This window comes from Trichomycterus rosablanca, chromosome 11 (assembly GCF_030014385.1).
Source record: "Trichomycterus rosablanca isolate fTriRos1 chromosome 11, fTriRos1.hap1, whole genome shotgun sequence".
Taxonomy (NCBI): domain Eukaryota; kingdom Metazoa; phylum Chordata; class Actinopteri; order Siluriformes; family Trichomycteridae; genus Trichomycterus; species Trichomycterus rosablanca.
The window spans coordinates 30162321-30186534 of NC_085998.1; the positions used below are offsets into that span (position 1 = coordinate 30162321).

Consider the following 24214-nt stretch of genomic DNA (forward strand, 5'->3'; position numbering starts at 1 on the left):
ATACATTCATAAACAACATTGTTGTACAATACCGAAAAAGTCTCTTAGATTTCTTATACACTGACATGTTGTAGCTCGTAGTGGCTTAACTTACATATTAATCTGATTCTGGGACAAGAAATTGCAGCCTGAGCTCTCACTCACTTTGAGCTCTCACTTTGACTTACTAACTCAAACTTGTCTTCCCCAAGTTGCAGTGTTGAGCAGGACATTATTGTGCAAATTATTGTAAATAACAAGAGTCTAGATCCTGATAGATGTTGTGTTGCTCAGATGGACACTGGACACACAATGATACGGTCCTCCAGCATGACACTGAGTACCAAAAACACAAAGTAGAGCATGAACATGGTGAACCCCAGCTTTTTATTCATCCTCCACTTACAGACAGCGATGGACATGATGACGAAGAGGAGCATGAGGAAAAGCAGCACGATGGCACAGAAAAGCCCGTTGCTACTGACAGCCACAGGCGCCAGCTTGTGCAAGAATGAATACATTAGCCAGGGCACTGGCAGCCTGTGGGCACAGAAAGGATTCAAGTTTAGCCATTTAGATTAGATGAACTACAGTCAGTAAATGTAGAACTACAAAGTGCTTCTATATGGTAAGTGGAGCTGATAAAATGGACAGTGAGTGTAGAAACAAGAAGGTGGTTTTATTGTTATGGCTGATCAGTGTAAGTTATTAACCCAAATTTGGTAAGGACCTTGATGACTTACCCAACAGTAATATCAAATATGTTGCTGCCAACAGAGCTGGACACAGCCATGTCTCCCAGGCCTTTGCGAGCCACAATCACACTGGTAATTAAATCAGGGATGGATGTTCCAGCCGCCAATATGGTAAGACCCATTATCTCCTCTGAAATGCCAATAGTTTCCCCCACCTATAAGAAAAAATATGAATCTTTAATATTATATCCTTTTACTTATACTGCAATCTGGAAAAAAGTTAAACTACGTAAACTAACCTGATGTGCCCACCACACCATGAGATAAGAAAATATAGCAATCCATACAATGGAACCCAAAAAAGTTATAACAAAGTACCTCCTGGATGCCTGTAAGGAAAATAATCAATGAGACACATACATGTAGCTCAGACAATGAACTGCTATCATGCTAAGTCTTTTGTTTTGTTATATTACTAAATAAAAACTGATTTAACAAATGTGCTAAGAATAAAGTATTTACTGGGTTTCGGACATCTGGTACAGTGAGCCACAGAGGAAAGACGATAGGCAGCAGAAACAGGTAGGTGGCCTGTTTCGTCCTGGTTTCTGGCCACTCCAAGGATAGTGGTTCTTCATTATCTGTATCCTCATCATCCTCCCCATCACCTTCATCCTGTTCTTCATCGTCATCACTGTCCTCATCACTGTCATCACTGTCGTCCTCACTATCATCAGACCCCTCTGAGCCTTCTTCTGCTTGTACCTTCATTTCCTACACAGGAATAAAAGAGAGAAGAACAGAAAGAAAACACTAAGATTATATCAATAATTAAAGGCACAGTAACATGGCATATAATGAAGTGGTTTGGCAGTTGACCTACATTAAGAGTGGTCTACTTGTGCATTGCCATTTTGGCCAGCAGAAGGGGCAGGGAGGTGTGTTGTAGCCATTAACTCACTTCAGGTTGAATTTTTTTCTCCCTTTTACAGTTGCCTGCTCGTTTGTTGCCAAACCTGCTTTTTTCAGAAGCAAAGATACTGGGCCACTCAGTCCAGTCCGGTCTTCCACTGGGGTGCAATACCAGCGTCTCAAAATAGAACCACCGTTGGATAGCAGTTTGCCCCAGAGGTGGCGTGATGGCGCTTTTCTGGAGTGAACTCGCCTGTAAAACTACATTATGTATGGGGTGTGCCAGTTGGTGCATTGTGCATTGCCAGTTCTGGCTGGTTCTGAAGGTTCCCTACTGAGGAGTTCTCGCAGACGGCCAGAGCAGTCTGTCATATTGTGACAACCAGTTCTCAGTTCTGCACTATCCCATTTCCACCCACTTTCTTCATTACAGGCTGCAATTGTTTTTGCGTCTTTAATTTATTTCTGTTATTTTGGCCACCTTATTTACTTATCTCCTGATTTGTTAGTGGCTCTTTAGCCTCAGTATTGTTCTACCTTGGTTAAAGCACTTGTTTTTAAGTTCTTCTATTCTTGCAGGTGAGTGGCTTCACCTATCAATTCAATATCGAGACGCAACCTGTTCCAATATGGGCAAGCCAAACCCCCTGATACACTGCCTGTGTTCTGTATATTAAGGAATACTACCATCAGATGTCTGGCATTTTAAGTAACTAGTCAGTTTTACAAAGGCATGGAGGTATTTTATTGTCTCTGTTTCTTCTATCATTTCTTATTTGGCAGAAGTCTGCCCACCTTCTGTCCCTCTGGCTTTTCCTTGGCATCTGCTTCCTTGGATCCTGGCTCTTTCGATTCCTCTTCTGCTGCACCGTCTGTAATTACAGCAAAGGACCAATTGAACAGAAAACCTAATCAAGCAGCATGTCATTTATTATCCAGTCAGACCTAATTCATGAATTTGAGCTTGATTATTGTCAGCTAGGGTGTAAAAAAGCTCTTGGAGAATGAAGCATGAACTTGGTTTTGGAATAGGACAATGGTACAAGGCTTTCAAGCTATTTTTAATCCAGATCTTACATGCCATATAATGTTAACATGTAGCTTAAACGTATGTGTTATATGTGCTGATCTGTGGACATAATTCAGTTTAAACAAACTATGGATTGAACAAATTATAATGGTGGAATACTCAAGCTCACCTTCACTTGATTTTATCTTCTCTTTGCCCTGTACCTTCCCCCTGGCCATGTTGTTCAAAATCTGAGCCTTGTCTTTAAACTTCACTGCAAACCAAAAAAGTTAAATATACAGTCAGGTCTAGACTTTAATTTTTAGGTCTAGACTTTTGTTTTATACATTTAAATTTAAAAGCTGATTAAAACATACAGTACAGATTATTTCTTCTGTTTAGTTTCACTTTCAATGTTTATTAAAAATAGTTGAATTTACAAATGCAAGCTATTTTTGCACTTCACTTACTTTTTTCTAACCTACATTCTTAAATGGGTAAATAAACAAGACAGGCTTGGACTGCAGGCAGGGCAAACAAGCACCATCACTCTCTAATTATTCAGCCATGTAAAGTATCCAACATTTTTGCAGTTGTACATTAAGGAAATTAATGCTTCTTAACCTGCTGTTTTCTTTTGCTGACATTTTATTTGACAGGGGTTTGTTTGGTGTTTGACATTGAACTTTAACTGAGTTACAAGTCATGTGTAACCTGTTATTACCTGTCCTGTCATGAAGTGTAAAACATGACTTTAAAATCCTAATAAACATACATATTTTGAGCCTTGAGCATATCCTTTTCATAAAAGAGTAGGCCTTTCTTGGATGCTTATTTTATACACTAGCATTATCAAAGAGTATCCGTGTATACCTGTTTTTAACAAGACTTTACAACATTCCTAGTTTTTTCTGTTGTCCCAACTTTTTTGGAATGTGTAAGAATGTATTTTAGCCAACACACATTTTTACAAACAAACAATAATTGGTACATTGAAACATTAAATATATATCTTTTTTATGTTTAAACAAGCCAAAGTGTTTTTTTACATAAATGCTTAAAATTTTCATCTGAATTTCCTATATTCTCCCAAACTAAAACTGAAAAAGACCTGGTACAAAATTAAGAAATAATAATTTTACAATAAATACATTACAGTTAGTTTAATGATGCATATAATTAAATTCATTTTCTTTAAACAATATTCGACCAATTAGCAATCGGTAAGTATGGTGACTGGACTAAGAGTAAAAGAAAAATGTTTTAATAGTTATATATTTATCGCTTATTATTATTTTTAATAATAATAATATTATACAACTATATTATTAATACAATAATAAAATACATTATTGGTTGTTGTTATTGTCTTTGAAAAAAAAAGTCTAGTCAATAAAAGTAACTGCACATGTAACATTGTCAGCATCCCTGTTACTATGTTCTTGGTTTTAATGTTTTTGTTTTGGTGTCACGCCCTCTACATCTCTACCCCCCTCCCCTGCCCCCTGCTGATTCGTCCTCAAGTTCATGATTCACAGCTGTTCCTGGTATTTCAATCACTGTTCTGTGTATTAGTACCCCTTGCCCTCTGCTTTCCTGTTGGGTCATTCTGACCGTCCTTGTGCCCTCTTCTGTGATTCTGACTGCGTTTGTTGTTTCTGGCCTTCTTGCTCTTTGTTCCTGCACTGGTTTGGTTTCTATCCATAATCCTATCTTAGTTCTTCTTGCTCTAGATTTTGGTCTTGTCTATTATATTATTTTTGCCTAGTGTCCTTGTAAAATGTGTTTTTTTAGATTTTAGTAGTTATGTACTCTGTAGTCCTTGTCTTAGTAGTAAGCATTAGCTTAGTGTTGGCATTAGCACTAGAATTAGCACCTCCTGTGTTTAGTTTAGGGACATTTTTCCAGTTTCTTTGTAGTAAGCATTAGTGTAAGTATTAGCATAGGATTGGTTCAGTATGTCCTTGTTCTGTCTGTGTGCTTAGTATCTCTGTCCTTGTGTTTTCTTGCTTCTTGTCTGTGTTTAGTATGTGTTTGTTCTAAAAATAATTCAGTTTAATAACAGATCATTTGAGTTATTTGTTTTTTTAAATACCATCTAGTTGCTAGCATTATTTTTTGCATATCATGTGTGTAGTGTTTTTAAATCATGTTTTATATCTATGCAACTTAATCAGATTATCTATGCTATTGAATTTTAAACAGCGTTTTTTTTCTTTTTTTAATTTAATAATTCTGGACCTGACTGTAGGTGGTATCTTAATACTTCTTTAATTTTCTTCTCTATTCTGCTAAATTTAAACTAATTTTATGACAGTTAAATCACTCATCACATAAGCTCACAACACAGGTCAGACACAAAGCAGCAACTTTAATATAACAGCAAATATAGACACAATAGAGCCATCACACCACACATGACTAACCACAGGAAAACAGTAAACACCTAACACCTTACCTTTAGTTCCCATAGAGCTGCTGGGCTTTGCATTCCCATTTAGCACTGAGTCTAGTAAGTAAAGGCTCATATCAATATTTCTGACACAGTAATGACATTTAATGCAACTGGTAGTCACAAAATCCACAATATTAATCTATAAAATTAAGTCATTTCTTTGCTGTTTACCAGCTACATGATTCTAATTTAACACAATCAGCTGCTTAAAAGTTGCCAAAATAAACAGTAAAACTCTGCATCTGGCAACCCTGTCTAGAATGCTCTGTAAAAACAATCAAATATGCTCACCTCCATTCACATAGGAGACAAGATCTGAATATCTAGCACCAGTCTGTCATTAGTATTGTACATATTCATCATTTAATAATTTAGATAAATGTATGAGTAAGCATGTTGCTAAACCACTTTTTTGTTTGTTTAATTTGAAGCCAAGCAGTAAAGCATTAGAAAAGTATTCCCCATAAATTATCCAATCTATTCTAACCACTTCATGTTTGTGAAATGCATTCTGATCAGAATGCACTTACACTGCTATCATAAGCATAAAATTAAGCATACAGTCTTGTAATCTCAAACACTGGCCATAAATGAGTCAGACTAAAAGCTCAATTACATTTAACGTAAGATAGAATAGAATGCCTTTATTTTTGTCATATATACATATACATGTGTATAGCTGGTTTGGAAGCTGTGGTCAGAGCACAGGGTCAGCCATTGTACGTCGCCCCTGGAGCCAAGAGGGTTAAGGGCCTTTGCTCAAGAGCCAATGGTGGTTGCATGGCAGAGCTGGAATTCAAACTCTTAACCTTTTAATAGATAGCCCAAAGTTCTAGCCACTAGGCTGCCACTGTCTCTACACTGTAAAAAATTCTCTCTTCAACTTAAAAATTCTTAGTGACCTGTGCATCAAATTTTTTTAGTTGGCCTAATTTAAGTTATCTAAAATGCATAATTCAAGTTCTGCTGACAACCATAGAATTGAGGACCAACTAAAAAAGTTGTGTCTATGAAATTCATCAAATACATCTTGTTGGTCCAACAATATATTTTAAGTTCTGCTGACAATTCTACAATTTCGGACAAACTAAAAAAATAGGTTGTGTCAATGAAATTCATCAAATACACCTTGTTGGTCCAACAATTTATTTTCAATTCTGTCAACTACATTTGTTTAGTCCAGTTAATTAAAAATTAGTATCAAAGTACATGTAAAATATACTGAATAAGTGAACACTGCATAGCAAATGTAAATTCTTAACAAATACATTTTATTTGCATGTATCATATAAACAATACATTTTTTTAAACATTCAGCATTCACAAGCATCAAACAAATTACAAGTTATACATGTTATAGTGTGTAATTGAAACAATTTATATTAGAGAATGTAAGTAGAGCCTAAATGTAGTTTTTAAGGTGCAAGGGCAACTACAAATTACAAGTCAACTTAGCACCTAAATGTAATTGCTCATTTTTAAGGTGGAATAAAAACCAGTTTCGATGGTTTGGTGTCTTGAAGGCATTAGAGTAGTGGGGCAGGTTGTCCATTACTACATCTTCTTCAATTACAACTGCAACATTGACTGCACTGGACAGTGATCATGATAAAACAGCACTCTCCTTCACCACTTCAAGAATCCACGTTTTCATGTTCTTTGTGGTCCTGTAATGCTTCTGTTATACTCTGGAACACAAAATAATATCAGAGCCCCATTTATGTGTAAGAAATTGCATATTAACACAAGCAATGACATGCTAATAAAATGGCTGCGGTCAAGCCAGCCTCCACTTCGAAATGCTCAGTCAAATCAGCCCCCACGTTATTTCGAAGGATGTGCATATACTAAACATTACGGTAATAGCATCTGGTAAAACTGATAAAAAAAGTCACCTGAACATGACTACATCAGTTATAAATATAGAAATATATCAGTTAAAATATATATAAATGTATCAGTTAAAATACAGAAATATATCAGTTAAAATATATATAAATGTATCAGTTAAAATACAGAAATATATCAGTTAAAAATATATTAATGTATCAGTTAAAAAAATATATACATATATAAGTTAAAAATGAAAACATAAATAAACCCATTTCTTCCTGCAAACTGTATTAGGGATACAATTTCAAGCTTTGAAAAAAAGAGTTGGTAATAACCTGACAGCAATTCTGATATGTCATTTCTAAATAAAGGCCTTTATATTGTCAAATTTCAATTATTTTCAATATAGACTGTTATTAAAAAGAATTCTCTAGTTTCCACAGAACAATTCCACTTCATAATGATAGTACACCATCTGTAGATTTCACTCAGTTTTAATGTCAAGCAAAACTGATGTATCATTTTTTAATAAAGGGCTATCCAAAAAGACATCTACAGATGGTGTACTATCATTATGAAGTAGAATTGTTTTGTGGAAACTAGAGAATTCTTTTTAATAACAGTCTAGATTTAAAATAATTGAAATTTGACAATATAAAAGCCTTTATTTAAAAATGACACATCAGAATTGCTTGATATTAACTGAGTGACATCTACAGATGGTGTACTATCATTATGAAGTGGAATTGTTCTGTGGAAACTAGATAATTATTTTTAATAACAGTCTAGAGTTAAAAAATGGAAATTTGACAATATAAAGGCCTTTATTTAAAAATGGCACATCAGAATTGCTTGATATTAACTGAGTGACATCTACAGATGGTGTACTATCATTATGAAGTGGAATTGTTCTGTGGAAACTAGATAATTATTTTTAATAACAGTCTAGAGTTAAAAAATGGAAATTTGACAATATAAAGGCCTTTATTTAAAAATGGCACATCATAATTGCTTGATATTAACTGAGTGAAATCTACAGATGGTGAACTATCATTATGAAGTAGAATTGTTTTGTGGAAAGTAGACAATTCTTTTTAATAACAGTCTATATTGAAAATAATGGAAATTTGACAATATAAAGGCCTTTATTTAAAAATGACACATCAGAATTGCTTGATATTAACTGAGTGACATCTACAGATGGTGTACTATCATTATGAAGTGGAATTGTTCTGTGGAAACTAGAGAATTCCTTTTAATAACAGTCTAGAGTTAAAATAATGGAAATTTGACAATATAAAGCCCTTTTTTTTAAATTGATACATCAGAATTGCTTGATATTAACTGAGTGACATCTACAGATGGTGTATTATCATTATGAAGTGAAATTGTTGTGTGGAAAGTTTAATAACAATAAAAATTAAAGAGCTAAGAATAAATTTTAGTTGACTTTAAATTTAAAGTAAAATTATAATGTCAGGTTATTAGCAACTCTTTTTTTCAAAGCTTGAAATTGTATCCCAAATACAATTAACTGATATATTTACATATTTTTTAACTGATACATTTATATAGTTTTAACTTATATACTTATATATTTTTAACTTATATATTTATATAATTTTAACTGATGTATTTTTATATTTTTAACTGGTATATTTATTGATTTTTAACTGATATATATATATATATATATATATATATATATATATATATATATATATATATATATATACTGTATATATATATATATATATATACTGTATATATATATATATATATATACTGTATATATTAACTGATATATGCATATTTTTAAGTGATATTTTTATATATATTTTAACTGATATATTTTTAACTGATATATTTATATATTTTTAACTGATATATTTATAACTGATGTAGTAACGTTCAGGTTGTCAATGACTTTTTTTATCAGTTTTACCAGACGCTATTACCGTAATGTTTAGTATATGCACATCCTCAGAAACAACGTGGGGGCTGATTTGACTGAGCATTAAGTGGAGGCTGGCTTGACTGCAGTATAAAATGGTACTTGTAGTACGTCAGTCAGCACGTAAAAATCAAACTAAAGTAAGAAAGGTTTGCTTAGATTCCCCAGAGATTAACAACGCTTACTCAAATTAAATGAATTAATTAATGCTTTTTACTTACATAATGTGCTGCGTTTAGAATTTCTCCACTCGTTTCAACAACTACAAATATCTCTACACCACGGTTTGTTATGTTAGGTTTTTCGGAACATAAAAACGTACATTTAATATGGGAAGTTTTACGGCAATTTCCAAGTTTTACGACATCCAGGCCGCATGGTCTTTTGTCCAACATGGCGCCGGCTAGGCTCCCTGTCTGACTCCTACCGAAGGGGGGAGGCGAAGCCCGGGGCTTTTTAGCACACTTCATTGGCTCCACCAGCAGTAAAGGAGGAGGAGCCTAGCTGAGTTTAAAAAAGAACGGCGCGGACAGAAGCGGCCTCCTTCTTACGTGGTTGTGTGTCTAGACTGCAGGAGAGAGGAGCGCCGGTCGGCTTAGCTCTGATATATATTCACAGATCATTTTTACACTTAATAAAGTGTTTTAAAGAGTACTTTCTGGACTTCCCGACTGCTTTCTTCAGAAACTCTCGACAAAAGATTCATCCTAACAGTTAACAACGTTTATAAAAGCGAAGTCACTGTTTCACACACGTACTGTATGTGGATGCAGAAGCATCTGACAGCAGCATCCAGTTGCTTTAACGTTATTTACAATGCAGTAACTCAACAGGCTTCCAAAATATTTTAGTAAAATGCAGAGTAAAGGTCCAAGAGTCGGTTCGCTAACAGTGTAAGAGTCGGTTCCTTAATAGACACGGCTAGTGGTGGAAAGATTCAGTAACTTTATTAAAGCAATAAGCCACGAGAGGCCGTGCATTACTGTGATTTTAGCACGGGGATGACGTTTTTGGCACGACGCGAAGCGGAGTGCCTAAAACTTCTTTCCCCGTGCTAAAATCATAACAGTAATGCACGGTCTCGAGTGGCTTATTGCTTTTATAAAACGGCGGTCAACATAAAATATAATAAATACAACAATGTTTAATTCATAAATGTATTTATTGTGTATAAACTTACAATAAAGCATTCTTCCGCGACGCAAAATAGTTCGATTAACAGTGTTGCTAGGCAACATGAGGGCGAAAATAACATTAATTTTTTCTATTCAGTGGCGTATTAATATGGAATGATGTGAGGTGGTCATAGGTGTGCGTTTATCGGGGATTTTACAACGGCTTCGAACGCGGCTCAGCCAATCAGATTTTAGGACCGGAACTATCCGTTTTATAACACTAGTTTGATACGGTGTTATAAAACGGATAGTTCCGGTCCTAAAATCTGATTGGCTGAGCCGCGTCATCCCCGTCATCCCCGTGCTAAAATCACAGTAATGCACGGCCTCTCGTGGCTTATTGCTTTATTTTATCACAGCTTAACATACTCTGTCTATAGTTATTTAATATTCAGACCAAAGTAAAAGAGGTAGTGGTGGCATGTGGAGTTACGTTTAAAAACATATTAAAATGATGGAAACGTCCTCTGTGCAGCTTTCAGTTCAGTTTCAGTTCGTGAATAAGATGTAATGATGTTAAGATACTTACTGTTTGTTTGAAATCTCCTCGTTAATATAAAACGGTTGTTTGAAAGTCCTCTTCTCTCCATAAAAACTGGCACGAAGACGTCCCTCTGGAGCGCATGCGCAGAAGTTTCCTCATTCCCACTGTTGCTCACCCAAATCAGTTTTTTTCATTGGACTTGAAATGTTGAGTGAAAACAGTTGTACTCGTTTACTGAACCTAACATTTTAAGTTGAAGAGTAAAACTACTACAGCTGACGGTACAACACATTTTTTGTTTTTGGACCAACTATTTCCATAATTCATGTTGTGCCAACATTTATTTTTACATTCTCAGAACATAACCAAACAAGGATTTTTTACAGTGTATTTAGTGCTCCTGAAAATGTAATAAATGCATTTTATCAGATTTCTGCATTGCTAGAGCAGCAAAGATCACCTGTAAGTGCTGTTACTATAAAGTCCAAACTCCCGCGCACAACAATTCAGCTGACCAATGCTAGGCCACACAATCTCACAGAAAAGAACCACTAAATGTGAAGTGTTGTGCAGTAAGGGTGCAGTATATGGGAAAGCCATGTTAAGATAAAGAGATTGGACTGCTGGAGGCTGGCTCTCATCCAGATTTTATGAGCTCAATTAAAAGCAGCTTAATAAGCTGGAGCAGCCCAGCACTGGGTTGAGCACAAACCATGAAGGTCAGACAGAAGGTCATTATATAAAAGAGACCCTTAACATCTACTTTGCCTATAGTCCTGAGCCCATTTCCATGAAGATCAGAAACAAACGCCGGGAAGCCTAATCAGTGTTTTATTGGTATTTATATTTAACTCACTTTGCATGCTGATGTGTTAGGTATTTAACTGCTTATGGTTTGATTTTATACACTTTCAGTTCGTATGTCTACCTCACACTTTATTTGACTTTTAACAAAAAATTACCAAATATTCACAAAAAGAATAATTATTTTAAATTAATTAAATTATTTAAACACCAAAAAGATAAACAGGGGAGTCACGGCGGCCTGGGTTCAATTCGAGGGTCTTTTCTGTTTGGAGTCTGCATGTTCTCTCTGTGTCTGCATGGGTTTCCTCCAGATGCTATGGTTTTGTCCCACATCCGTAGACACACAGTCAGGCCAATTAGAGGCACTAAAAATTTTCCTAATTGTGAGTGTGTGAGTGTGTGTCTGCACTGTGATGGACTGGCAACCTGTCCAGGATGTTTCCTGCCTTTTGCTCAGTGAACAAGACCCACCACAACCTTGACCAGGATAAAATGGTGGTAAATTAGATAATGAATGAATGAGTAATTAACAATAGTAATTTACTGCACAGCCACTGTTGACAATTACAGCTTTGAGACGTCTACGGTAAGAAATAATTAGCTATTTGCAGCACTGGTATAATTCTGTCCTCTTTCTCCTGGCAAATAGCCTTTGATTCCGCAAGGCAGATACATATAATGACGATCCATACTTAATAGTGGCTACCGTGTTTTTGGAATCAAACAAGCAACATTTATTTCTCCAAATATAACAACATGAAACATTGCCAAAAAATATATACCGATCAGGCATAACATTATATATTGTGTTGGCCCCCCTTTTGCTGCCAAAACAGCCCTGCAACTGTGATGCACTGTGTATTCTGACACCTTTCTATCAGAACCAGCATTAACTTCTTCAGCTATTTGAGCTACAGTAGCTCGTCTGTTGGATCGGACCACACGGGCCAGCCTTCGCTCCACACGTGCATCAATGAGCCTTGGCTGCCCATGACCCTTTCGCCAGTTTACCACTCTTCCCTCTTTGGACCATTGATAGATACTGACCACTGCAGACTGGGAACACCCCACAAAAGCTGCAGTCGACTCGCTCAAATCCTTACGCTTGTCCATTTTTCCAGCTTCTAACACATCAACTTTAAGGATAAAATGTTCACTTGCTGCCTAATATATCCCACCTACTAACAGGTGCCATGATGAAGAGATAATCAGTGTTATTCACTTCACCCATCAGTGGTCATAATGTTATGCCTAGTCAGTGTATTTTTGTTTCATTTGAATATTGTTACTTGTATATGCACGTCTCAATGTGCTTATTTTAGATATCTCAGCTTTTTGTGCTTTTTTTTTAACAGATGACTTTTGCGTAGACTGTAGAAACAAGACTAAAACATTTTATAGCATATTTTTCTCTGTGACTGCTGTCTGCTGACTGCTGTCTTCTCTCCTACCATGAAAAACTACACCACAACCAATCCAACAATGGACTAAGGATACTACTTGTACTGATGAAGATTTTAGAAATAGTTGATGTGCCTGTAAGAGATTGGAACACCTAAGCCGAGGCCCAGGACCACTGGCAAAGCCTTATAAGGGGTTGGGAACAGGACACCAGCAAATTGTCAAGGTTTACTTTTAGAATAAACTGATATGTAACAAGGTTAGATTTCCGGTGACAGCATTAATTTTTCAAACCAAAATTAATTTTTAAACTTCATTCACAGTTTTAGAGAAGGTTAAGATGCCAGCAGGTACAAGTTGGTGGCTTTGGGATTTTAATAAAATAAAAACTTAATGCACTTAAGCCAAACAGGAAATATATAGCAAACACTGATATACAGTGTATCACAAAAGTGAGTACACCCCTCACATTTCTGCAAATATTTCATTATATCTTTTTATGGGACAACACTATAGACATGAAACTTGGATATAACTTAGAGTAGTCAGTGTACAACTTGTATAGCAGTGTAGATTTACTGTCTTCTGAAAATAACTCAACACACAGCCATTAATGTCTAAATGGCTGGCAACATAAGTGAGTACACCCCACAGTGAACATGTCCAAATTGTGCCCAAAGTGTCAATATTTTGTATGACCACCATTATTATCCAGCACTGCCTTAACCCTCCTGGGCATGGAATTCACCAGAGCTGCACAGGTTGCTACTGGAATCCTCTTCCACTCCTCCATGATGACATCACGGAGCTGGTGGATGTTAGACACCTTGAACTCCTCCACCTTCCACTTGAGGATGCGCCACAGGTGCTCAATTGGGTTTAGTCCATCACCTTTACCTTCAGCTTCCTCAGCAAGGCAGTTGTCATCTTGGAGGTTGTGTTTGGGGTCGTTATCCTGTTGGAAAACTGTTTTTCAACAGTTTTCGAAGGGAGGGGATCATGCTCTGTTTCAGAATGTCACAGTACATGTTGGAATTCATGTTTCCCTCAATGAACTGCAGCTCCCCAGTGCCAGCAACACTCATGCAGCCCAAGACCATGATGCTACCACCACCATGCTTGACTGTAGGCAAGATACAGTTGTCTTGGTACTTCTCACCAGGGCGCCGCCACACATGCTGGACACCATCTGAGCCAAACAAGTTTATCTTGGTCTCGTCAGACCACAGGGCATTCCAGTAATCCATGTTCTTGGACTGCTTGTCTTCAGCAAACTGTTTGCGGGCTTTCTTGTGCGTCAGCTTCCTTCTGGGATGACGACCATGCAGACCGAGTTGATGAAGTGTGCGGCGTATGGTCTGAGCACTGACAGGCTGACCTCCCACGTCTTCAACCTCTGCAGCAATGCTGGCAGCACTCATGTGTCTATTATTTAAAGCCAACCTCTGGATATGACGCCGAACACGTGGACTCAACTTCTTTGGTCGACCCTGGCGAAGCCTGTTCCGAGTGGAACCTGTCCTGGAAAACCGCTGTATGACCTTGGCCACCATGCTGTAGCTCAGTTTCAGGGTGTTAGCAATCTTCTTATAGACCAGGCCATCTTTGTGGAGAGCAACAATTCTATTTCTCACATCCTCAGAGAGTTCTTTGCCATGAGGTGCCATGTTGAATATCCAGTGGCCAGTATGAGAGAATTGTACCCAAAACACCAAATTTAACAGCCCTGCTCCCCATTTACACCTGGGACCTTGACACATGACACCAGGGAGGGGCAACGACACATTTGGGCACAATTTGGACATGTTCACTGTGGGGTGTACTCACTTATGTTGCCAGCCATTTAGACATTAATGGCTGTGTGTTGAGTTATTTTCAGAAGACAGTAAATCTACACTGCTATACAAGTTGTACACTGACTACTCTAAGTTATATCCAATTTTCATGTCTATAGTGTTGTCCCATGAAAAGATATAATGAAATATTTGCAGAAATGTGAGGGGTGTACTCACTTTTGTGATACACTGTATATGGAATAAAAACCGATATATATATATATATATATATATATATATATATATATATATATATATATATATATATGGAATGAAACTGATATATATGGAATGAAAATGATATATATGGAATGAAACTGATATATATGGAAAAAAAAATGATATATTTATGGAATGAAAACCAACATATATGGAATGAAACTGAGATATATATTATATATATATATATATACAGTGTATCACAAAAGTGAGTACACCCCTCACATTTCTGCAAATATTTCATTATATCTTTTCATGGGACAACACTATAGACATGAAACTTGGATATAACTTAGAGTAGTCAGTGTACAACTTGTATAGCAGTGTAGATTTACTGTCTTCTGAAAATAACTCAACACACAGCCATTAATGTCTAAATAGCTGGCAACATAAGTGAGTACACCCCACAGTGAACATGTCCAAATTGTGCCCAAATGTGTCGTTGTCCCTCCCTGGTGTCATGTGTCAAAGTCCCAGGTGTAAATGGGGAGCAGGGCTGTTAAATTTGGTGTTTTGGGTACAATTCTCTCATACTGGCCACTGGATATTCAACATGGCACCTCATGGCAAAGAACTCTCTGAGGATGTGAGAAATAGAATTGTTGCTCTTCACAAAGATGGCCTGGGCTATAAGAAGATTGCTAACACCCTGAAACTGAGCTACAGCATGGTGGCCAAGGTCATACAGCGGTTTTCCAGGACAGGTTCCACTCGGAACAGGCTTCGCCAGGGTCGACCAAAGAAGTCGAGTCCACGTGTTCGGCGTCATATCCAGAGGTTGGCTTTAAAAAATAGACACATGAGTGCTGCCAGCATTGCTGCAGAGGTTGAAGATGTGGGAGGTCATCCTGTCAGTGCTCAGACCATATGCCGCACACTGCATCAACTCGGTCTGCATGGTCGTCATCCCAGAAGGAAGCTGACGCACAAGAAAGCCAGCAAACAGTTTGCTGAAGACAAGCAGTCCAAGAACATGGATTACTGGAATGCCCTGTGGTCTGACGAGACCAAGATAAACTTGATTGGCTCAGATGGTGTCCATCATGTGTGGCGGCGCCCTGGTGAGAAGTACCAAGACAACTGTATCTTGCCTACAGTCAAGCATGGTGGTGGTAGCATCATGGTCTTGGGCTGCATGAGTGTTGCTGGCACTGGGGAGCTGCAGTTCATTGAGGGAAACATGAATTTCAACATGTACTGTGACATTCTGAAACAGAGCATGATCCCCTCCCTTCGAAAACTGGGCCTCATGGCAGTTTTCCAACAGGATAACGACCCCAAACACAACCTCCAAGATGACAACTGCCTTGCTGAGGAAGCTGAAGGTAAAGGTGATGGACTAAACCCAATTGAGCACTTGTGGCGCATCCTCAAGTGGAAGGTGGAGGAGTTCAAGGTGTCTAACATCCACCAGCTCCGTGATGTCATCATGGAGGAGTGGAAGAGGATTCCAGTAGCAACCTGTGCAGCTCTGGTCAATTCCATGCCCAGGAGGGTTAAGGCAGTGCTGGATAATAATGGTGGTCACACAAAATATTGACACTTTGGGCACAATTTGGACATGTTCACTGTGGGGTGTACTCACTTATGTTGCCAGCCATTTAGACATTAATGGCTGTGTGTCGAGTTATTTTCAGAAGACAGTAAATCTACACTGCTATACAAGTTGTACACTGACTACTCTAAGTTATATCCAAGTTTCATGTCTATAGTGTTGTCCCATGAAAAGATATGAAATATTTACAGAAATGTGAGGGATGTACTCACTTTTGTGATACACTGTATATGTGTGTGTGTGTGTGTGTGTGTGTGTGTAATGAAAACCGATATATATAAAATTTAAATCGATATATATGGAATGAAAGTGATATATATGAAATAAAAACCGATATATATGGAATGAAAACCAACATATATGGAATGCAACTGTTTTTTATTCCATATATATATACAGTGTATCACAAAAGTGAGTACACCCCTCACATTTCTGCAAATATTTCATTATATCTTTTCATGGGACAACACTATAGAAATAAAACTTGGATATAACGTAGAGTAGTCAGTGTACAACTTGTATAGCAGTGTAGATTTACTGTCTTCTGAAAACAGGTGCTTAATCCATGTTCTTGGACTGCTTGTCTTCAGCAAACTGTTTGCGGGCTTTCTTGTGCGTCAGCTTCCTTCTGGGATGACGACCATGCAGACCGAGTTGATGCAGTGTGCGGTGTATGGTCTGAGCACTGACAGGCTGACCTCCCACGTCTTCAACCTCTGCAGCAATGCTGGCAGCACTCATGTGTCTATTTTTTAAAGCCAACCTCTGGATATGACGCCGAACACGTGGACTCAGCTTCTTTGGTCGACCCTGGCGAAGCCTGTTCCGAGTGGAACCTGTCCTGGAAAACCGCTGTATGACCTTGGCCACCATGCTGTAGCTCAGTTTCAGGGTGTTAGCAATCTTCTTATAGCCCAGGCCATCTTTGTGGAGAGCAACAATTCTATTTCTCACATCCTCAGAGAGTTCTTTGCCATGAGGTGCCATGTTGAATATCCAGTGGCCAGTATGAGAGAATTGTACCCAAAACACCAAATTTAAGAGCCCTGCTCCCCATTTACACCTGGGACCTTGACACATGACACCAGGGAGGGACAACGACTCATTTGGGCACAATTTGGACATGTTCACTGTGGGGTGTACTCACTTATGTTGCCAGCTATTTAGACATTAATGGCTGTGTGTTGAGTTATTTTCAGAAGACAGTAAATCTACACTGCTATACAAGCTGTACACTGACTACTCTAAGCTATATCCAAGTTTCATGTCTATAGTGTTGTCCCATGAAAATATATATATATATACAGTATATATACAGTATATATCGGTTTTCATTCCATATATATTAGGACTTGCTATGAATTTCCTGTTTGGCTTGCCATACACTATGTAAGCTAAATAATAATGTGTACTGAAATATTTGCATGAAACTGTAATTTCCATATCCAAAAATGACACAGCATACAATACCATAACTTCTGACAGGACAAAATGGCACTGAGCTGTGAGCTTTGTATGATTCAGTTCTATTGTGGCTTCACAGTTTGAATCATTTATCACTTCATATACAGAGAAAAGCTTTTATCAGCTTAGTATAAATCTGGTCTTAGTGCTGCCTTCAGTTGGAACACTTCACTAATCCATTTCACTTGAAGAAGGACAAAGGGACTCCCTGCTATCACACTTCATAATTTTTCACTGTTCATCTACTGAAAGGGTTACTGTCAAATATATCGTTATATATATAATATATAAATATATGGTTATATTTAAAAATCTAGGGTTGAATTTTGTTTACACATCTGAAATATACTCACATGCAAAATAAGGAATCTTCCAATCAAATGTATATTTTATACTTTTTATTATTCCTCATGTTTTATTTAATCCTCTAAATACATGCAGAGACGTTTGCACTAATGTTGGCACAATTTTTGACAATTACAATGCATACTTAACCTTCCTCCTAAGTCTTAGCTTTCACCATGAATCTATTAACCCCACAACACACTTCAAAAATCCCGTATCACAAACTATGAATACTAAGCATCCTATTAGTTATGCTGTTATTTCAAAGGGCAGCAAAAACACTGATTTATACAAGGCATGCTAATTGACTTTCTTTAATAAAGGAATATAGCAGTGAAGTGCCCTTACCCTCACCCAGAGGATCCAGCGTGTGAATCATCAACTGGTAAATAGTGTTTCTCAGGTTGCTGTTATGTAAAGATGCTGAGCTGCCTCCTCGCTGTAGTGTGGGCTTAATCTGAAGACAGACATATATGCAGATTTGTTTAATTTATCAAAGGCCAAAAAGGTAGAAACAGGCAATGTCAAATAACAAGAGAAGATTATCATCAGAAATAAAACCCTTTATGCTTTAAGTTAAGAATCCCATATTTATATTATAGGACATGTAAAGTAATTTTGTTCACAATGTGCATTTTGGGCATGTTTTGTTTATTAAATTAATTATTTTTATACACCTAATTTTTCTTTACCTTCAGTCGATTCTTGTCCTCTTTTTCTGAAGGAGAAATGTCATTTTCTACTGATGTCCCATTTTCCTGTGGAAATATTTTTAACATTACAAAATATGTGAATTAATTTACAGTTGTAATGTATAAATTATATTAGAGGTAAAGATAATGAATAATAAAGTTCACGTGCCTTCATATACATTGATCAACCATAACATTAGAACCGCCTCCTTGTTTCTACACTTACTGTCCATTTAATCAGCTCCACTTACCATATAGAAGCACTTTGGAGTTCTACAATTACTGACTGTAGTCCATCTGTTTCTCTGCATGCTTTGTTAGCCCCCTTTCATGATGTTCTTCAATGGTCAGGACCCCCACACGACCACCTCAGAGCAGGTATTATTTGGGTGGTGGGTCATTCTCAGCACTGCAGTGACACTGACATGGTGGTGGTGTGTTAGTGTGTGTTGTGCTGGTATGAGTGGATAAGACACAGCAGTACTGATGGAGTTTTTAAACACCTCACTGTCACTGCTGGATTGAGAATAATTACAGTAACTGTAGTAACTGTAATAACTACAGTAATTGTAACTGTAATAACTACAGTAATTGTAGAACTACAAAGTGCTACTATATGGTAAGTGGAGCTGATACAATGGACAGTGAGTGTAGAAACAAAGAGGTGGTTTTAATGTTATGGCTGATCAGTGTATATTTTAATCTAATGGTTGGTTAGTGCTGAAATAAATAATACAAAAGCATTCAGACAGATAATTCTGTGTAATTCTGCAGGTTTTGCAATTATTCAGGTTTGATGAGAGGGTATTATAACACTAGCATCCAGCACCGACAACAGACAAATCTGATTGTCCAATGTTTATTCATGAAGCAGACACACACGTGTTTGTTAGCCTTTGATGAGATAAAATTAAAAGGATCTCTTGTGTTTCAGTCGAGCAAGACCACGCTAATGAGTCGTCCTGGCATACGTGACGTGGCATACAGGTTTACACTGGAAATCCAATCAATATTAATACAAGACTAAAACAATGCCTACAAAGTCACCATTTAAAATGTTAAAACGGGTTCCATGAATTTGTAAAACAAAATGTTGTTGTTTGTATTTACATATTCTGTCCTACATTTTCTCCATTTGTACATTTTTGTATTTTGTGCAAAAACTTTAAATGAATTTGAGTTTATTGTGGGTTTAATAAAAATCTGCTGGGACAAAAATAATTGGACAATGATGGAAACCAAATTCCAAGCCAACATAAACCAGCAAGTAAAACCAAATCAGCATTTTTTTAACAACAGGTTCCCCTTTTTTGCTCCCAATTTTGTAAATCCTCAATTTCCATGTGCATTTTGATGGCCTGTTGCACGACCCGGCTAACACATGTCTCTAACTGTCTATCTATCTATCTATCTATCTATCTATCTATCTATCTATCTATCTATCTATCTATCTATCTATCTATCTATCTATCTATCTATCTATCTATCTATCTATCTATCTATCTATCTATCTATCTATCTATCTATCTATCTATCTATCTATTTATACTTGACTTTTAAATGGAGATATTTTTGATAAAATCGATTGAATTATACCACCTGCATGCTTGACACTAGACACAGTGCTGTTGGGTTTAAATGTCTAAGCAACTTGCCTTATCCTTAACCTAAGGTGACAATTTAAGTTTTTATCCCGATCTTAGCAAATATTATATTGTCCCATGATCATTTAAATCTATGCTGATCTGTACTGAGCTTAACTTTATTATTCTAACGGTTGCTCAACCTAAAGTGCAGTGACTATATTTATATGGTCACAGAAGTTAAACAAAATTTACACCACCACATTATTCATCTGAATTGTCTGTATGTATATTTTTGTCCCAGCACACTGTCATATTTTAGTATTTAAGTATGTGTTCAATCTTTCACTTACAGAAAAAGAACAGCAGCAGAAATAATTGAAATCTTTAATCATCAGAAGTAATGCAGTTGTCTTTGTTTTTCTGTGGTGTCATTGCTTTAGAATGTGGTCAAAAATGGTCAAAAACTTTTAATCTGTCCTCAGTTATCAAACCATTGAAAAGTGTAAATAATAATAAATGAAATGTAACACAGTGGTAAACATGCCTTTTCCTGAGGGAGTTTCAGGCATAAAGACATTAAGTTGGTCAGTAAAAATATATGCAACAGATTACTAATGCTATTTATTCACTGTGTCTAAATTTTTCAACCCTGTTCCAGCATTACTGTACACTGTACCCTTTACATTCCATTACTATACCCTGTGCATGAAGCAAGGACTATGAAGACATGAAGAAAAGCTTGGTTTATAGAAATCCAAGTGGCCTGCACTAAGCCCTGACCTCAGCCCCACTTTGAATATACTGCAACATCAATCGAGGCTTTCTTGACCAACACCTGTACCCAGCCAAACAAAGGCTCTTTTGACTGAATGGGCACAAATTCCCACAGACATACTTCAAAGTATTGTGAGAAGCCTACTGAGAAGAGTGGCCATCTGTTATAATACAATTTGTTTTTGAAATAGGATGTCCAATAAGCTCATGGTTGGGTGTCCAAATACTTTTGGCCATATAGTGTATATCATTTGTCAGTATAAATTATATTGGGGTACAAAACATCATATTCATATCACATTCTTAAAAATCATATTTTAAGAATTGGCACCTCTTCAACTTGTATCCTCCCAACTTAAAAAAGACAGTTGTAGCCTAGGAGCTAATGTACTGGACTAGTAATCAGAATGTTGCTGGTTCAAGCCCCACCACAGCCAGGTTTCCACTGTTGAGCTAAACCCTCAATTTCTTTTTCTTTTTTTTTTACCCCTTTTTCTCCCACTTTAGTGCATCCAATTTCTACCCGTCAATCATCCTCTCACTAATGCTGGTCCCTGCTCCTGATTGTGGAGGACGAGGCTGCTCCACGCCGCCTCCGACACGTGCACAGCAATCGAACATCTTATCACCTACACTTGACGAGCGAAGTGCGGTACAGCGCTGTGCACAGAGGGCCACACCCCCTACTGCACTCCTTCCCCATCTCCGTGCAGGCGCCACCAACCAGCCAGCAGAGGTCGTAATCGCACTAGTCTGAGAGAGTCCCCATCCGGCTTTAGTCCCGCCCCTTATCTGAACAACAGGCCAATCGTTGTTCATGTAGCCACTCAGCCTCAGCCGGATACGATGTATTCGAGATCTCAGCTCTGGTGAACAGCATGCATTTTACCGCTGCCCCACCTGAGCGGCTAACCCTTAATTTATTAGATTGTACACTGTCACTATGGATAAACGCATCAGCTAAATGCCGATAATGTAAATGTAAGATACAAAGAAAGTAAACACACCTTCTCAGGCTCCTCTATCGGGATGACTTTGATAATGTTCTTGTGCTTGCGGAGCTGCTCCTTGAACGCTCGTTCAATCTGCACGTTGTATTTCATGAAGTAAACGTAAACTGCATAGCCAGTCACCAACAAGATGCTCTCCCACCACATAATGGTGTTATCCAGAAAGAAGATGATGAGCATGATCAGATCTAAAATGTAGAAGGACACATCTCGAAAAAGAGGCCACCAGGTGAGGTAGAGCATCTCCCGAGAGAACAAAGCACACATTCCTATTACGAACAGGATGTTAAATACAGCTGAGCCCACAATAGTTCCGATACCAACATTGCTGTGTGAAATGAACACCCCAATCAGAGAGGTAAAGAGTTCAGGGGCAGAGCCTCCAGCTGCCATGAACGTCGCACCAGCGACATCGTCCGAAATCGCCAGCTTTTTTGTAATGACTCCAAGAGTAGGGACAAAAAACTCATCACACACAATGGCCAAAGAAACAAACATGTATATCATTCCAAAAATGTGCAAAAACACCCAGCCTTTCCTTCGTTGCTCAATTGAAAAGATATCCTGAGGGTACTCGCCCTTTATGTGAGGAGGTTCTACAGGGCTGGCATCTGTAGTTGTTGGTGAAGTGGGTTCAGGTGCTGGTGCGGGAGCTGGAGTCGGCTTTGGAAGGTCTGGATCTACATAGATACAACGTACAATTGTTCTGTTTGTGGTTGTCCTTGGTCGCACTGCTGTCGTTTTTGCTGTATCTGATTTCCGAGAGGTGGTGGTTAAATTTTCTGATCGATGCACCTTATTTATATGACGTGGGACACTGGTCTTTACAGCAGTAGTGGTCAGCTTGGCTGTTACTCCTGGTTCTTCTGCAGAACTTTCAAGCACATCTTCATGCTTACCATCAGAAATTTCTCCAACCTGCCGTTCAGGCCAAGGTCCTGGTAATGTGGTTCTGATGGTAATTTGGTATATACAACATAGCAGAACCCCAGATAAGAGAAATATGATCCGGCTTAGATGAAGTCTCTTCCTCTGATACAGATACATTGTTACCTAAAGGGCGCCAAGTATCTTCTTTGGACAATAATGTTTGAAGTTTTCCCGTAATTTATTAAGGGGTGTAAAGAGTCCTGTCACGAAGTCAATCATCTCATTCTCTCAGTGCTGAAGGATTCCTCTCCCAGGCCTGTACCTGTTAATAAGAAGAGTAAATTTATTTTAGATGTTTTAGTTTGCATAGCTACAAGCATTCAAATCCAATAGTAAATAGTTGTACTACAAACAGCAAATTACACTGATCAGCCATAACATTAAAACCACCTCCTTGTTTCTACACTCACTGTCCATTTTATCAGCTCCACTTATCATATAGAAGCACTTTGTAGTTCTACAATTACTGACTGTAGTCCATCTATTTCTCTACATACTTTTTTAACCTGCTTTCACCCTGTTCTTCAATGGTCAGGACCCTCAGAGAACCACCACAGAGCAGGTATTATGTAGGTGGTGGATCATATTCAGCACTGCAGTGACACTGACATGGTGGTGGTGTGTCAGTGTGTGTTGTGCTGGTATGAGTGGATCAGACACAGCAGCACAGCTGGAGTTTTTAAATACCGTGTCCACTCACTGTCCACTCTATTAGACACTCCTACCTAGTTGGTCCACCTTGTAGACGTAAAGTCAGAGACGATCGCTCAGCTTTTGCTGCTGTTTAAGTTGGTCATCTTCTAGACCTTCATCAGTGGTCACAGGACGCTGCCTACGAGGTGCTGTTGGCTGGATATTTTTGGTTGGTGGACTATTCTCAGTGCAGCAGTGACAGTGAGGTGTTTAAAAACTACATCAGCGCTGCTGTGTCTGATCCACTCATACCAGCACAACACACACTAACACACCACCACCATGTCAGTGTCACTGCAGTGCTGAGAATGACCCACCACTTAAATAATACCTGCTCTGTGGGGGTCCTGACCATTGAAGAACATCATGAAAGGGGGCTAACAAAGCATGCAGAGAAACAGATGGAC

General features: G+C 37.8%; 1 protein-coding gene across 1 annotated transcript; it reads right to left on the reverse strand.

The window, feature by feature from the left end:
* slc24a1 (solute carrier family 24 member 1) lies at nt 1-23231 on the reverse strand. The gene is made up of 10 exons (XM_063004332.1): nt 22182-23231; nt 18815-18880; nt 18471-18579; nt 5054-5104; nt 2786-2869; nt 2382-2458; nt 1197-1448; nt 974-1063; nt 723-889; nt 1-519 (listed from the first exon to the last, which is right to left on the reverse strand). The coding sequence occupies exons 1-10, from the start codon at nt 23229-23231 to the stop codon at nt 270-272; spliced, it is 2196 nt and encodes a 731-aa protein (XP_062860402.1). The 3' UTR covers nt 1-269.
* Nucleotides 23232-24214: the final 983 nt, after the last annotated feature.

Bases quoted from the DNA above. Each gene is read 5' to 3' on its own strand.
- slc24a1 (XM_063004332.1), bottom strand. From the start codon at position 23,231: ATGTATCTGTATCAGAGGAAGAGACTTCATCTAAGCCGGATCATATTT. The intron at 18,580-18,814 runs GTAAAGAAAAAT...GTCTGTCTTCAG, and splicing joins AGGACAAGAATCGACTGAAG to ATTAAGCCCACACTACAGCG. The intron at 2,870-5,053 runs GTAAGGTGTTAG...TTTGGTTTGCAG, and splicing joins CAGCTCTATGGGAACTAAAG to TGAAGTTTAAAGACAAGGCT.